The sequence below is a fragment of the Molothrus aeneus genome, chromosome 1, assembly GCF_037042795.1.
Source record: "Molothrus aeneus isolate 106 chromosome 1, BPBGC_Maene_1.0, whole genome shotgun sequence".
NCBI lineage: Eukaryota > Metazoa > Chordata > Aves > Passeriformes > Icteridae > Molothrus > Molothrus aeneus.
This window is the reverse complement of record NC_089646.1, coordinates 45,553,325-45,567,992: the sequence shown is the minus strand read 5'-3', so window position 1 is coordinate 45,567,992 and position 14,668 is coordinate 45,553,325. Positions and strand designations below refer to the sequence as shown.

At 34.4% G+C, this 14,668-nt stretch overlaps 1 protein-coding gene across 1 annotated transcript in view; it reads right to left on the bottom strand.

Annotated features, from left to right (window-relative positions):
* Positions 1-14,668, bottom strand: part of ULK4 (unc-51 like kinase 4) — a 215,026-nt gene that overhangs the window by 163,418 nt on the left and 36,940 nt on the right. Inside the window, exons 19-20 of the mRNA XM_066556214.1 lie at positions 11,891-11,974; positions 6,153-6,314 (exon numbers count right to left, since the gene is read on the bottom strand). Coding sequence (XP_066412311.1) covers positions 6,153-6,314; positions 11,891-11,974 — 246 coding nt within the window. The remainder of the gene's footprint in view (positions 1-6,152; positions 6,315-11,890; positions 11,975-14,668) is intronic.

Sequence of the window (14,668 nt, the reverse complement as noted above, 5' to 3'; positions counted from 1 at the left end):
CTTGCAAACTATTCTCCAAATGGTTGATTTTCAAGCATCAGTGATTAAAATAATTTTAGTAGAAAATGTAGGTACTGACCATGCTCCAGTAAAGTGAGCACAAACCTGTTCAGTGTCTACTAACTTAGCTATTTCCTAGCAAACATTACCAAACAATCTTCAGGGTGGCCTCATCTCCAAATCAATCTCCTTTTGATACCTGTAAAAATGCAACCTTCAAGATACTATAAGTGCATTTTTCTCTCCAGATAAAGAAAATAAGACTCTTTAAACATTTTTTTTTTCCTTTGGCCTGAATATACTATTAGCATAGAAGAAGAGCTGATGTCAAATATTGGATTCACGTGAAAATCTGAATTGGTTTTCAGGAAAAACTTTGAAGGTGACTACCTTTTGTGAAATGTAAGCAATATTTATGATTTCTTTGTTCTCTTCAGACCAGCTATATTTAGAAATTGCTGTTTACTTGGTGTGTACTCAATAGTAAGGTCTCATTTAAGAGAAACTATAGTCAATTACACAGAATTCTACCACCAGAGAAAAGCTTTCCATGTAAGAACACCAGAAACTGTCCAGTTCACCAGTGCCCTTAGTAACCAGGGCAAAATCAGCTAAAAAAGAAGGAAAAAAGAAGAAAAAAGGCATAAAAGACAGTAAATCATGAACTTGACAGACATTTTATTGATGCTGTTCATCTACTCTGCTCTTGTTCTTCCTTGTCCTTTCTGGTCCAGGAACCACATCGATTGCAGCCTTTTACTTTTCTTCTTTTATTATTTTTTAACTCTCTTTTTAAACACAGACACTCCATCTCAGTTCCTTGGTATAGCATGCTCTATTTCCTCCAGGATACAATCCAGCTCTTCACCTCTATTCAGAGTTTTCAAAATGAGTGGGCAGGAGGTTGGTGTATTCACTAAAAACATCCTTGAGGGTCGTACTACCAATGAACTGCTGGGACCTAGGGACAGGCTGTGCCAAAGCAACATGGAGCTAACTTGGTGTGCAGACTTGGTCTGCAAACACCCTCTGCATGGTGTTTGCAGATTTTCCACTGCCTTAGATCTCTGCTACACACCTTGCCAAACAAGGGTGGCCATCACATTACTTCCAGGCAAACCTCATAGGAAACACATCATAGGAAGTCTTCTAGTATAATACTGCAGTTTTGGAGGTAGCAGAAAAGCTCCAGTCCACCAATAGCCAAGGGCAGAAGCTTTAAATTACCATTAGTTTGTACATCACAGAATGCTCTGCTGTATGAATGAACATAACACTTCAGCAGAAAAGCAGAAGATAGGATTTAAATGTGGGATAGAGTACAAGCACTCTAAATCACTTCAGTAGATCCAATATTGGGAGAAAACAGATGGAGATAGGTCAAAAGGTGGTGGAGCACGAACTGGAAATGGATGATGATAGATGCAAGAGTAGAGCTTACACCATCATCTCCAGGTAGCAGTTGGAACATGAAATGTTCTTAGTGAGAGTAAGGCTTCAGCAGAACTTCTCCTGGAACTGACTTCTCCACCCCTACTCTCTGCTGGACCTTAACCAGCACCTCTTCTCTCAGCAGCTCCAACCTTTGCCTCATGATTCTTATTGGTCACTTCCAACTTGAGATACTCCAGGGTTCTAGGATCATCTCTGCCATATCCTTCTAGACTTGCAGGCTACATGTGACTGGGTAACATTCACCCTTTCAGGATATCTTCCATGACTCTCAAGTTTGAGAATGAATGCACTACAGTATCTACAATACACAAGTCTCTGAAATAAAGTATTCAATACCAATTACTTAAGAAAATAACAAAGGAACCAAATCCCCAAAAAAAGATTGTGTGAGCTTTCCCAAATTAGTTTCCATTTAAGTGGCTGATGCTTTATTACTTCCCTTCCAGCAGAAAAAGTTATCTCCTAGAAAAAAAATTTCAAGTTATCTTTTTAAAAATTAAAAAAATTCAGCATACTGGAAAGAAATATTCTTCCTGCTGTTGAGCTTGTCAGAATATCACTGTGACATCTTACAGATTTTTTTTTCTGAGTCTAGCAAAATGATAAAAAGACACAGCTTTCCTACAGGCAAAATCTGTGATATTTACCTGAGGCATGTTGGACTCCAAAGTGAGAAAAAGACACTGAGATACAATCCCCATTTGCCGCCTCTGATAGGCAGGACAAAGTGAAGTGTCATTTCTTGACTCCAGAGACTAAAGACAGAGAATCTTCTTGATATATTTTTATTATTGATTGCAATAATCATAAATGGAATTCCATAGTCCTTTACTGCTGATACACTTTGCAGACAGACTGCTAACTCTAAGTGAAGATATGACAGACATTTCTTAACAGAAATGTATTTTTACATTCTAATATAGATGTCAGTTAAGAATAAATTCTTCAGGATATATTCAAATAAGGCAGGAATGACTGCATAACAAAATTAAATAGGACACTGATGATGTCAGTTTTTGTGGTCATGCAGGATAAAAATGCCTACATATCTGTAGCAACAATTTAATGGATGTAGAAATTATACAGTACACTATAACTGGAGAATACATTAGTATTTTATTTGTTAAATTAGCATACCACTAAAATCTCCATAAACTTTAGCTGGGAAAAGATCTTCCTGCACTAGATTTCAATATCAATTGATTGTTATCAGATGAAGTTAAGATTATATATCTAAATGCCACAGCAGCATTAATACATAGCCCTGAATTATATCATGCAATGAGTAATAAGTTTATCTATTTCTTACTTTTAGTGTATCACTACAAAGCAGCAAAAAGATTAAATTATCACCTTAGTGCACCCTACTTTAGAAGTTTCCTTGTTCAATTCACTTCATATAAAAGTATTAAACTTCAATTTTCTGATAAAGGAAACAATCCCCAAAACTGTGGAGGAGAAAATCCAGGAGCTCATTCAGACCCAAGAATACTTGTGTAAAATGATCTGACTGAAAAAAGGAGATGGATTCAGCTACATGGATAGCAATAATTTTCATAAAGACCAGAAAAAATAGAAGAAAGCAGTTTCACCAAGGATATAAACCAGTAAACGTATCTTACTCTTGCAATTCTCCTCACAGCTGCTTTCATTCAAAGCTCTCCAATATGTGAATTTGGAGCAAACCCCACTTCCAGCACGACTGAAACTTCAGTAAGTACACAAAGGAAAAGCATGATCTCCAGTAAGCCTATTGCCTTCACAGGAAACAAACATTAGTTGGGAACAGTTAAGGTTTTGTTTCTATTGTCCATATCTACATTTATACCACAGATATGCACAAAATGTTGAAGAAATTTTTACCTTAGCAGATCTCAGTGTGCACACTCAATTTGGTTGTCTTTTCTAAATGCTGGCCTCAACACCCAAGCACACATTGCTAAGCAACTTTGAGAAAGAAAAGGTAACAGAATGATAAAAAACCATCTTTTTTACTTAGATTGTCAATTGCCATTGAAAGGATCTTCCACAAATCAGATGAGTTTCTCTAGGAAATTCCAGTAATTGCAGCTATCATGACCTCCCAAAACACACTGCTTCATCCTAACAGATGTCATCTGTAAGAAGGCTTCTAGAGTAGCTTCTGAAGACTAATATATTTTATAATACAAAGATTTCAAACACAAGAAGAAGAATCAGGAAGTAACAGCTTGGCAAACCAATGTCATTCCAAGTCCTAGTGTCAACCAATGACTGCCAGATGATTCAACTTTGGAGTATAAATATTGCAGTAAAACTCACTGCACTTAACAGGCCCAGCTGAACAAGAAGCCCATAAAGATCAGGCTACTCTATCACACCTACAGGAACAAGAGGTGAAGGAACTGAGGAACTCACAATCTGTGATACTTTCAGTCTACTCACTTGGAAGAGATCACACAAACACCAGCACTGTCCAACTGAACCGAGCAATTAATAAAGCCTCACTGGACTAGTACATAGTGGTAGCTATCAGTGAACACAAAAAGAAAAAAAAAAAAAAAGGAAAAAAAAAAGAAAAAAAAAGGGAGCAAACTAGGCTAAACCAAGCTTTTCAGGTATTAATTTCCTCTTATGCATTTTTTGCAACCTTCCAGTTTTTCTAGCAGGAAAGTTTTCTTCTCACTGGTAGTGCTTAAAAGAGGCTAGATGCCTATAGCATAAACACTAGGACGAAGAAAAGGTTTCTTAGTGATTCACCTGAACCTGAGAGGATCCAGTGAACAGGGTTCTCAAAAGAAGCAAAGGATACAGAGGGACAAACAACCCACTCCTCTCATAGTCTCTTAATACTCATCCGAGGGCAAGGTGAGAAAACCATATGGTATTGATGACAGCTACAAAAAGCTGTAGTGAATCTCCACTGATGACAAGTTTATTCTTGACAATCAGATATGTAATATCTGCATATTACTGAGCAGGGAAAAAAGCTCTGCCCCCCTCAGGCATACTGCATTGTCCAAGAAGAAATTGAGTTTTCATGAGGGCAAAAAAAAAAAAAAGAAAAAGCACAATGATAGTTCCTCCTGTGATCTCTTTTAGCTCAGTGTCTGAATGCCATTGAGACAGACAGGTTCTCCAGAATATGCTGTTTGCTGTGGTACACAATGCAGGCATAACTGGCCAACTGGCCCCTGCAAATGGAGCAGCCCTGGGAGTCTGCTGTGGGAATCAAGGGAATGGAAAATGACAAAGCAAAGTTCTCCAGGCAGACAGCAGAGAAACAAGAGGGAATTTTCAGCATGAGTTGAAAGAGATTTAAAAAAGTAAAATACTATGACCTAGTAGCAAACAAGTAACAACTGCCCAGTCTAATGATTTGCAAGAATAGAAAGTACATGATACAAAACAACCATTATAGCAAAAGTAGTCCTAGAAGAGAGGATTGAGCAGGCTATTTAAAAACTCAGTAAGGAAGCCATAGCTGTTATCTCCAATCTTTTCCCATGCATGCAGTTGTGATCTAAGCATAAAACTCACAGATCAAATGGGTGAAGTCTCAAAAAGACCCTTTCTAAAAAAGCAGCCTAATAGCAAGACACACATATACTTTACATATTTAGAGACAAACTATTCTGTACCCATGGAAGTTCTAAGACTGTTTTTGCCAAGAATTTCAGATGCTACAGAGCAAAGGTTTTTATGTTACTAAATAGGTTTTCTGTTCTAAAATGTCAAGACATTTTCCCAATATTTGAGCAGTTTATATTGCAGGCAAGACTCTGCCACAATATACACTAAGACAAAAAAATGAATAAATAGATATATTTTTTAATCATAAATTTATTATACCACTTACCTCTTCAGCCACACTTCAAATGAATTTTTACTCCTCTCTCTTTTATTACCTTTATGCTAGATGTGTCTGTGTGTATGCTGCTGCAGCTGTGACACTACCATTTTCCATTTGGAAAGCAAGAGCTCCATCCAACCTGGCTGTGAACGCTGCCAAGGAATGGGGCAGCCACAGGTTTTCTGGGGAACATTGGTACTGTGCCAATGCCTCACCATCCTCACAATAAAGAATTTTTTCCCTATATCTAATCTAAACCTATTTACTTTTAGTTTGAATCCATCCCCCCAAGTCCTGTCACTACATGCTCTTGGGTTAAACTTACAGTCCTGCTACGTATTTTCTACCTCATAAATCCTTTTGTTCCAAACCTTCTGCTTGCATGTCATTACTCTATTTGTCTTGTTCTCATTCTATATTGCCTTAAAAATTCTGGGCAAAGACTAGGCCCTAACAATTTTATAATAAGAAATTTGATTAATTCAACTAAGTCTTCTAAACAAGTCTTTGATAAAGAGAATAAACAATTCTCATTTGAAAAACAATCAAAAAAGAGAAATTTCAATTTTGCAAGAATTTAATAGATTCTTTGAAAGGTTAAACTTTTTAAACATAACTCAGTATTACCAGCATAAGGAAATATATGTTCTGGAAAACGATGAATCACAAGAACAATTCATAAGCACTGAACTGCAATAAACGCATTTTTCAATTTCAGAAATTTTTCAAATCTATTTTAATGTGTCTGAAATATAAAAACCACAAACCTACCACAAACATACTCAAATACATTTCAGTTCCAATTCAGAAGGTTTTTCAGACTAAAGGCCAAAGCATTACTCTACCACATAAGGAAATTCCTTACCGAAATAGGAGTTATCTTCAAAGAATCTCCTGTAGAATGTGTGAAAAGGTACCACAAGACAGGTCCAATTTCTCCTGTAATAAAGCCTTGTGCGTGGCATGAACGAGTAGTACAAACATTTTCAATTATCTTTGCTGCTATATGGTTCACTACCCGCTCTTCCTATAGGAAGGAGAAGAAGGAAAACACATTTGCAAATGTTTGTAATTTCTTTGTAAATTAGTGCCTATGTCCACATTTTATTCAATGTATATTGTCTCAGCGTTGTTCTTAATTCTTTTTGATACTTGCAAAAGTAAGTTTTCAAGAAACCTCACCTGAGGACAAACTTATGTTCACAGATCCTACTTCCCCCCACTTTCTCTTCTACTGCAAAGACAATTTGATACAAGCATAATTTAATACAAAATATTTTTTTCTTTAATCTCCAAATAATCACCCCAATTAAATGTAATTATTACAAATGAAAAGCTTTTGTTTTGTTAAAGGTGTTCCATGATCAGTGCTTTATAAATGAACGAATTTGTGTCAACACTCATTACTAGAACATGCTCTAAAATAGTACAATTATGAGATATTCAGTTCCATTAGAAAAGAAAATTTACATTAAACCCTCTTTGTCTTTATCCCATGATTTTTTGACTCTTCTGAATAAAGACTTCTTGCAAATTAAATTGTTCCATAACTCCCTTCTAAGCAGACAATCCTGACCACGGCTTAAGACTTAAATCATTAGGTCCCATTTACTACAAGAAGTCCTAAATTTCCATATGAGATTCTGAATACTTCATATTTTTAGTACTAACCCAATAATTTTCACTTAAAATCAGAGTCTTTAACTGGAAAATACATCACTGGTGTTATTTTAGCTGTGCATTGCCCCACGTCATCTCAGTCTTGAACTACAAAAAAGTGAAGTCTCTCAACAATGTCTTTAATAGCGTCTTGAATTTAGCAAGAATGAATTTTAATATAATTTTTATAATTCAATTTATCCTTATAGTCTGGCTTCACAAATAATTCATCATAATATCTAATTGATTTCTTTCTTAAACTAATCTCAATTTTAGCCTACTAAGCTTTGGATTTCTGAGAGTTATCTTTACAATCAGAGCCACCAACAACTGTGAGCAAGATAATGAAACCTTTCAAAAAGTAGTACAAAAGGGGAGAACTTGCAGAAGGGGAGAACTTATGCTTCATTAAAATATATTCAATATCCACTTTTCCTTCTACTGACTTAGTAGTTCTAAAATATAGATTTTAGATGTAGAAATATTTGAAAATTCTTAATATAATGATGTCAAAAAAAAAAAGAACGGCCGTATTCATTTTCATTATAATCCTTCCTGTTCTTCCAAAGAACTGCAGCTCTACTCAAAATATTTAACAGAAATACCAAAGTCAATTTCCATCTAAAATGGTTACACTCTTAAAAAAAAATCCACTGAATTCTGCGGTCTTTCTTCTTATTTGCAGCCATAAACCAAAGAAAACTTAGGCTTCTCTCTTTTTAAAGTTTCGATTACTGCAAAATATTGCATTATTTTGACCTACTAAAGACCTAAATAGACAGATACTCATACACATTTACTAAAATTTAAATTCTGAAAACATTTTATAAAAAATGTCCAGTTCTAATGTTTTTTCTGTGAATTATACTTCTGCATTTCAGTCTTTTTTTGGGAGGGGTACAATTACAGTAAAAATACATGCGTTTATCAAATTGACTAAATTGATGCATTTAACAATCAAATCCCTAACTGAAACATAATTGCCAAGTTAAGTCTCTCTAACATATGAAGTGATTATTATGACTGCCAATTGGGACTCCACTCCTAATTTAAGCAGGCATAAACACTTAATAAACAAACTATAATCCCATTAATTAATCATAATCAAAGCAATATATAGTGGATTAATAATGTTAACAAATTTCCAGATACAATTGCAGTTTTTCTTTGTAAAATTCAGTCCTGAAGATGTGCTTTATTTCCTTTCAGCCACTGATGGGATGAGTTATGCCCTGTTCCAGATTGTCCTGCTACTTTGACTAGAAAATGGTCATGCATCATCACTGTGCTTTAAAAGCTAAAAGTAATTATATTTGCTGACACCTGAGACCTTCCATTTCAGCTCCTCTGGTATCTGTTTCTGAGCACTATCTAAGCAACAAGACTTCTATGTACCATGTTCTGCTTAATTAGCTGTCTGCAAGGGAAACCTGATCTAAAGTAATATTTGGTCTCTTAACTAAGGGAGTCATCCAGTGATGTTACCAGAAAATAAGGTATTTTAGTGAACAGAAATAGATATCCAAGATATGAGTAAAGCAGTTCCATAATCAGTAATTCTATGTCCACATCATGAACTGCATGAAATCTGAAACTATGAATAGAACTGTCTAAAAGAAGCACATACTTTATTTTCAATGAGTTTAGGTTTCAACTAGTTTTATAAAGTACACTTAAAGCTCCTAATTTTCAGTCAAGTTGAACACTTGCAGATATATCTGTTTCCAGTGAAGTCACGGACAGTTAATGAAAAAGAGACCTGAGTGAAAATGCAAATACCAGATGGATAAAAAATTGCAAACTACTGAAAGGAAACTTCTTTTAATCAAGTCTTTACATTTTAATTGGGGGGGGGAAAGAATCAACATCATAAAAAAACCTACTTCCATGTTTTTGAAATAACTGAATCTACTGGATATTTTTACTGACTGTTATAAAGGTAACAGTGCAGCAAAAATTTTGGAAGCACTGAAGTTACAGCCACTATGATAACAAAAATGCTGCCAAAAAATAGCATAACTTCATTTTATTAGAAGTTAGGATAAAATATTTTATGATCCTTTTAAAGTAGGTTTACTGATGGAACTAAGCTGTGAGCAGCTGTTGACCCCACTGAAGGCAGAGAGGCCCTGCAGAGAGACCTCAACAAATTAAGAGGTCTGGGTAATCACCAACCATATGAAGTTTGAGAAGGGCAAGTCCCAGATTCTGCACCTGGGTTGGGACAACTCTGGGTGTATGGACAGGGTTTTGAATAAATGAAGCAGTTTTGAATAAATGCAGCAAAATACATAAAAGGAAAATGGTTTTCACATTAGCATTAGGTACTCCATATTAAATAGGAATATCCTTTCTGAAACAGAAAGTATCTTCCATGACTGGATAACATAGGAACTCTAACAGTTATACACTTTATCAGGAGAAATCTTCCTATCTTAGAGATTGAACACAAACATTTAGAAGTTGAACTTAAACAAATACAGATGCCTGGAACAAGCATTTTGTTTCACTGTTGGAAACCGTTGCTGGAAAGGATTAGCAAATAAATATTGGAATACTTACTATGTCCATTCTGACAGACTACAACATTATACTAAGACTAAACATGTCAAATCAAGCTTATCATTTACTTATTTATTAATGTACCAATTCCCTTATTTTGACACATAATTGAACTCAACTGTTCTTTGAGTTGAAAATCAGCTTCTGTCTCAAGTTAACACTGAAATGCAGGAAATTTGAACTTGTGTTCCCCTTCAGATAAAAGACTTTCCCAATCTTCTACTTCCATCACCCTAAAACTCCTTTCACTGACCCACACACTTTTTTTATCACTGTTAGATTTTCAGGCACAGAATGTATGTGAAAATGACACTACCTGCATTTTCTGAACATTTTGTTCCTTTATAGGCAAATAAAAGGGACACACACATATTTCAAACTTCTTCCTGTTCTACTGTTCTGTTTCAGAGGGCAATTCTGCTTTGATAATGACAAATCTTATAAAACTTCAGAAGTCCAAGAACACTTCAGAGTAGTTCATAATAAAACTCAGGAACAGTGAACTTAGCTTACAAAAATCAAAACTATATAAACCATAGTACCAAATGACATTAACTGGTTTTCTTGAATTTTTATTAAATATATAAAATAAAGCTTCTTAACTGGAAAGTAAAACTAGAAGTAAGTATTTATAAGGCAGATACAATGCATTGTGGTAGTTCAGACCTTATTACAAAAAGTTAGTTTGCCATTTTCATAAATACTGAGACAATATGTCCATAATCACTTCAGAAAACATCCTGATGTAAAATTTTCTTAAGTCACAACTGGGCTTAGAACAATTACAATTAATTCATTATGTAATTATGCATAATTTTTAAAAATTATTAATATAAGAATGAAAAACTTATGTACTTTTAATAGAGAAAAGCTGGTGACAAATGTTTTCAGAGCTGCATAGCCACAGGACAAGAGGCAATGGCCAGGAGTGAAAACTCCAAGCATAAACAAGTAAAAACTTTTTCCTATGAAGGAGGTGCAGGCATTGCTGACAGAGATTGTGGGACCATAGTTATTAGAGACATTCAAGACATAAATAGACATGTTCCTGAGCAACCTGATTTATTTAGACCTATTGTGAACAGGAGGTTGAATTAGATGACCTCCAGAGGTCCATTCCATCCTCAAGTCTTGCATAGTTTTACAGCTTCAAACATGTTTTAAAACTATATATATCTACATTAAAAATGAGCATACTCACAAACAGAAAGTATAGAAGTGCACAGATGGCTAGCCTAGACATAATTTTAAATTTATGCTTAATTAAATTTAATTTGAACTACTGCATGGAAAATGTACTTCTATTTTGTGTCATTTTTTCAAGAAAAAATATATCAAGATAAATTATTAAGAAAAATTTGACATGTTTCAGGACTAAGAAGTGATTTTATTTTATAGGAATAAATTAGTGTCTTATGGATGTCTTGATTTAGTTTCTGCACACTGTATATTCAGAAACAGCAAGTCTTCCATTACTAAATTTATAATTAAATAGCATCTCACCACTGTGCCTTAGAGTGACATCTTACTCTAATTATGAGCTGGAAATTGTGCACAATACAAACTCAGTTTTGTGTTCGTGGTCACATGAAGGTTTGAAGATATTAAAATGCATGTAGGCTCCTCCTTTATTAATCACAATCTGTAGGCAATAAAGAGCTCAAAAAGGAGGGAAAAAAGGTATTTCCTCTTGCTTTCCACCTTCTAGCAACCTCTGACATGTTTTTTGCCTTGAGCTTTGCCTTGGGCAAAAATAAAGTAACATAGTCTCATACAAACAGTGAATGTAAACTCTCCACTCAATTCTTTTTCATTTTCAAAATGGAACTATATGCATATTTTTCTTCCCTTTTTGTAGCACAGCTAAGCCATCACCAAAAACAATGAAGAACACAGTAAAGCACACGTATGAGAATAAATCTAATTGCTACTTTTTTGCCTCCAAAGAATGCTCACAAGTGAGTAGGATAACAATGCAGTTTTTAAAAACTGTTTATCATCCACTTCAAGAAAGAAACTTAAATCTTGCTCAAAGATTTACAAACATGTATGAAAATCAAATTGCAAGAGGACAGCACAAACTGTCAGAACATTTCTCAAAAGATGCCTACATCATTAATAAATTTCACATTTATCAACAGTAATTTATATTTACTATCCCATTTCCCCCAACACAAGCAGCAATACATAAATGTTGAATGTACAGAGAACATTCAGAACTGCATTAATCTCTGACTTAGGTCATGGTCTTATGATTATTTAAATTCAAGAGCAATGCTTGGTTGACAAGGTACTGCAATGCTGCAGGCTACAATCCTCATACAATGCCTAAAGGGTTATTACTGTGGAGAAATTCTACTGAGGACCATGAAAGAGCCTTACCCCTTCCCGAAGACACCTCATTAGCACAGTGTAAGCAGCTGAGGGAACAGCCCAGCATTCCCTGGGGTGCTCCCCTTTTTCCTCCTGAAATGAAGCCAACGGCACAACTGATTAAATCAAAAAATCGCAACCATCTCAGTCACATAAAAAATGGGTAGCATGTTCTTAATAAGGTACATATCATACACATTTCAAATTAACATATGCAATCAAATATATTAAATTTCAGGACATTATTACTATTTCATGTTATTTCATGTGCAGCACAGAGATTGATATTTTATTAGCTTATTTAAGTAGTCTCCAAAATCCATAACAGAGTTTGTCCTAATATTTCTGCATTTCATCAATTCATTCTAATTCATACAGACACAAAAAAGTGTCTGTTCTTTCATTCCTCTCAACTATTTCAAGTAGTTCAGAGAGATAACTGGCTATTAAGAGCAGAAATGATTGTCTTTAAAATCAAAATTATTTTTTTGGTAGGTAAAAAGAAAAATGTCAACTTTCTTTTGAAAAAAAATGCTCAAAGTCATACAAAGAGATACCAAGTGTTTAAGAAAATTTACTGTATGGTATAGCCTTTAGTACACATGAACAGTCTTTTAAGATCTGACTGTGTATTTCCTTGAAATCACCCTGTTAGGCTTATTCACAATTAGTTTAATAAGGGCTTAATTCTTCCAAGTGAACTTCACATCCATCTGTCTCTGCAATAGCCTATCGTAAAATTTTAAATTTAAAAGGGAACACTTGGATATCACTGAGATTTAACTGCAACAACTTCCATATCCAGGGTAGTAACACAGAGCTAGTAGTAAGAGGAAAAAATATAGCCTCTTTTGGGAAAGAAAGTGAGAAATAATAGGCATTAATTAGATTGTGTGAAAATGACAGGCCATGAAATCATGAGAAACTTGTTTTAGTAAGTAGACAAAGGATGACAAACAGTAATTTCTTCAGAAATTACACAATTATGAACTCTACTAATTATTTTTAGCATTCTAATAAACTGGTTTTAATAAAAGGGATAGGATAGGCAAAGTAGGGGTTAATGATGCAGAAATAAATGATACTTTCTAAATTTGCTGATTTCTCCATGGCTTACAGTAATTCAACACGTATACGATATGAGCATTTCAGGCCTTTAATTAAAGCATGGCACATTAGCATGAAAGACTATTATTGAATTGTCTAGTAAAATTAATTTTCCTTCTTTATTGAAAATAAAACTTTATTTGCCACATGTAACATAGAGAAAATGGGTCTGTTAAATATCCCATTTGTAAGCTTTTTTTCTGCTAACTTTGTATTAGGATGTATGGGACAATATAAACAGTAATAACAAGAGTGGCTGGACATCCAACAGACACATGAAATCCACTTAATTCTATCTTCTCCATCTTATCTGAGTAAGAACGTGCTGACAAGTAATCAACATTTGCCTTCCAAGGGGTTGTGTGTAAGTTAAGAAAACAGAGCCCAAGTTCCAAGAAAGTAAAGGTAGGTTACTTTCAAACAGGCAAAAGTGGAATCTTTTCTACCTGGAAGAGGCAGGACAAGACTAAAAGTCAAAACAGAGTTAAAATGACAATCTATTGTGGAACTGGCATGTGTCTGTTTCTGATTGTATTCACCTAATTTAACCAGAAATTCTTTCAAGGTCTTTTGTAATGATACATATTAAATGTGATATAAAATAAAAATACTTAAGAAATTGTGCAATCCTAAAACATTAATAGCTCTTCCATTCTTCAAACTGATTAAAGACTTTCTGCAAGGTTTAATCTCTATTTAGAAATTTTAAAAGGCAAAAGGAGTATGAACCTTAGTACCGTTCTTAATTACATAAACATAACACACAGCATTTGACACTTAATAAACCTAAATATATCACCAAACATTGGGGAATCTTCCTACTTTTTGCTCACAGCCCATGTGATTTTGATTAAACTTTAGGTTCTGCACCCTAATAACACAAACAACACAAAATTCATAAAAATATTACACAGAACTTGAAAGTTTTTCCCCAAGGCAATCCACTCAAGAGTATGAGAACATACTCCCTGGAGTTTGCTCATGCTCCTTGTGAATTGCTCTTGGCTTCTGTTTGGAATAAAAATGCAGAGATGGAATGTAAGATCTTACTTACAAGATCTCATAAGCAAGTACCCACACAATATCAGAGTTTAGGAATGCACAGGACTGTTACAATTATCTGGACATTTCCCAGTATTTTCTAAGCCATAGAAGTGCAAACAGTGATCTTGTATTTTACCTCATTAATCATCCTGCACCTAAACAGCTGAACTTGATTTGAGGTATTTGATAATTTATGATTTACCAAAAGTTCACATGAAAAAGAAATAATCTTTACCATTATTTCATAAAAAAATTGTGGCTGGATCTAGAAACACTTCACAAAACCCCAGAGGGAATAAATGAATAAATAAAATCAGACATGCCCTCAAAAACTTACAGCTTAAATACAAATATTTAGCAGTTTGATAAACAATCAAACAGGACAAAGAAAGCACATAATTGATAGAAACAAAAAAAAAAAAACCAAGAGCATAGTCCTTAATGAATTAGATGCAGTTATAATTTATTTTTCTTTATCAGTCAAATCATAAGTCTTTGCTGTTTAAAGATATAAGTTGGCAATAAACTTTTTGGTTTCATTTATTATATTACCCCTGACTTGCTATATGATCTTGGCAAGGTCATTCAGCACTACTGTTTGTCACTTTAATGAGCAACAAAATACCTACAACACTA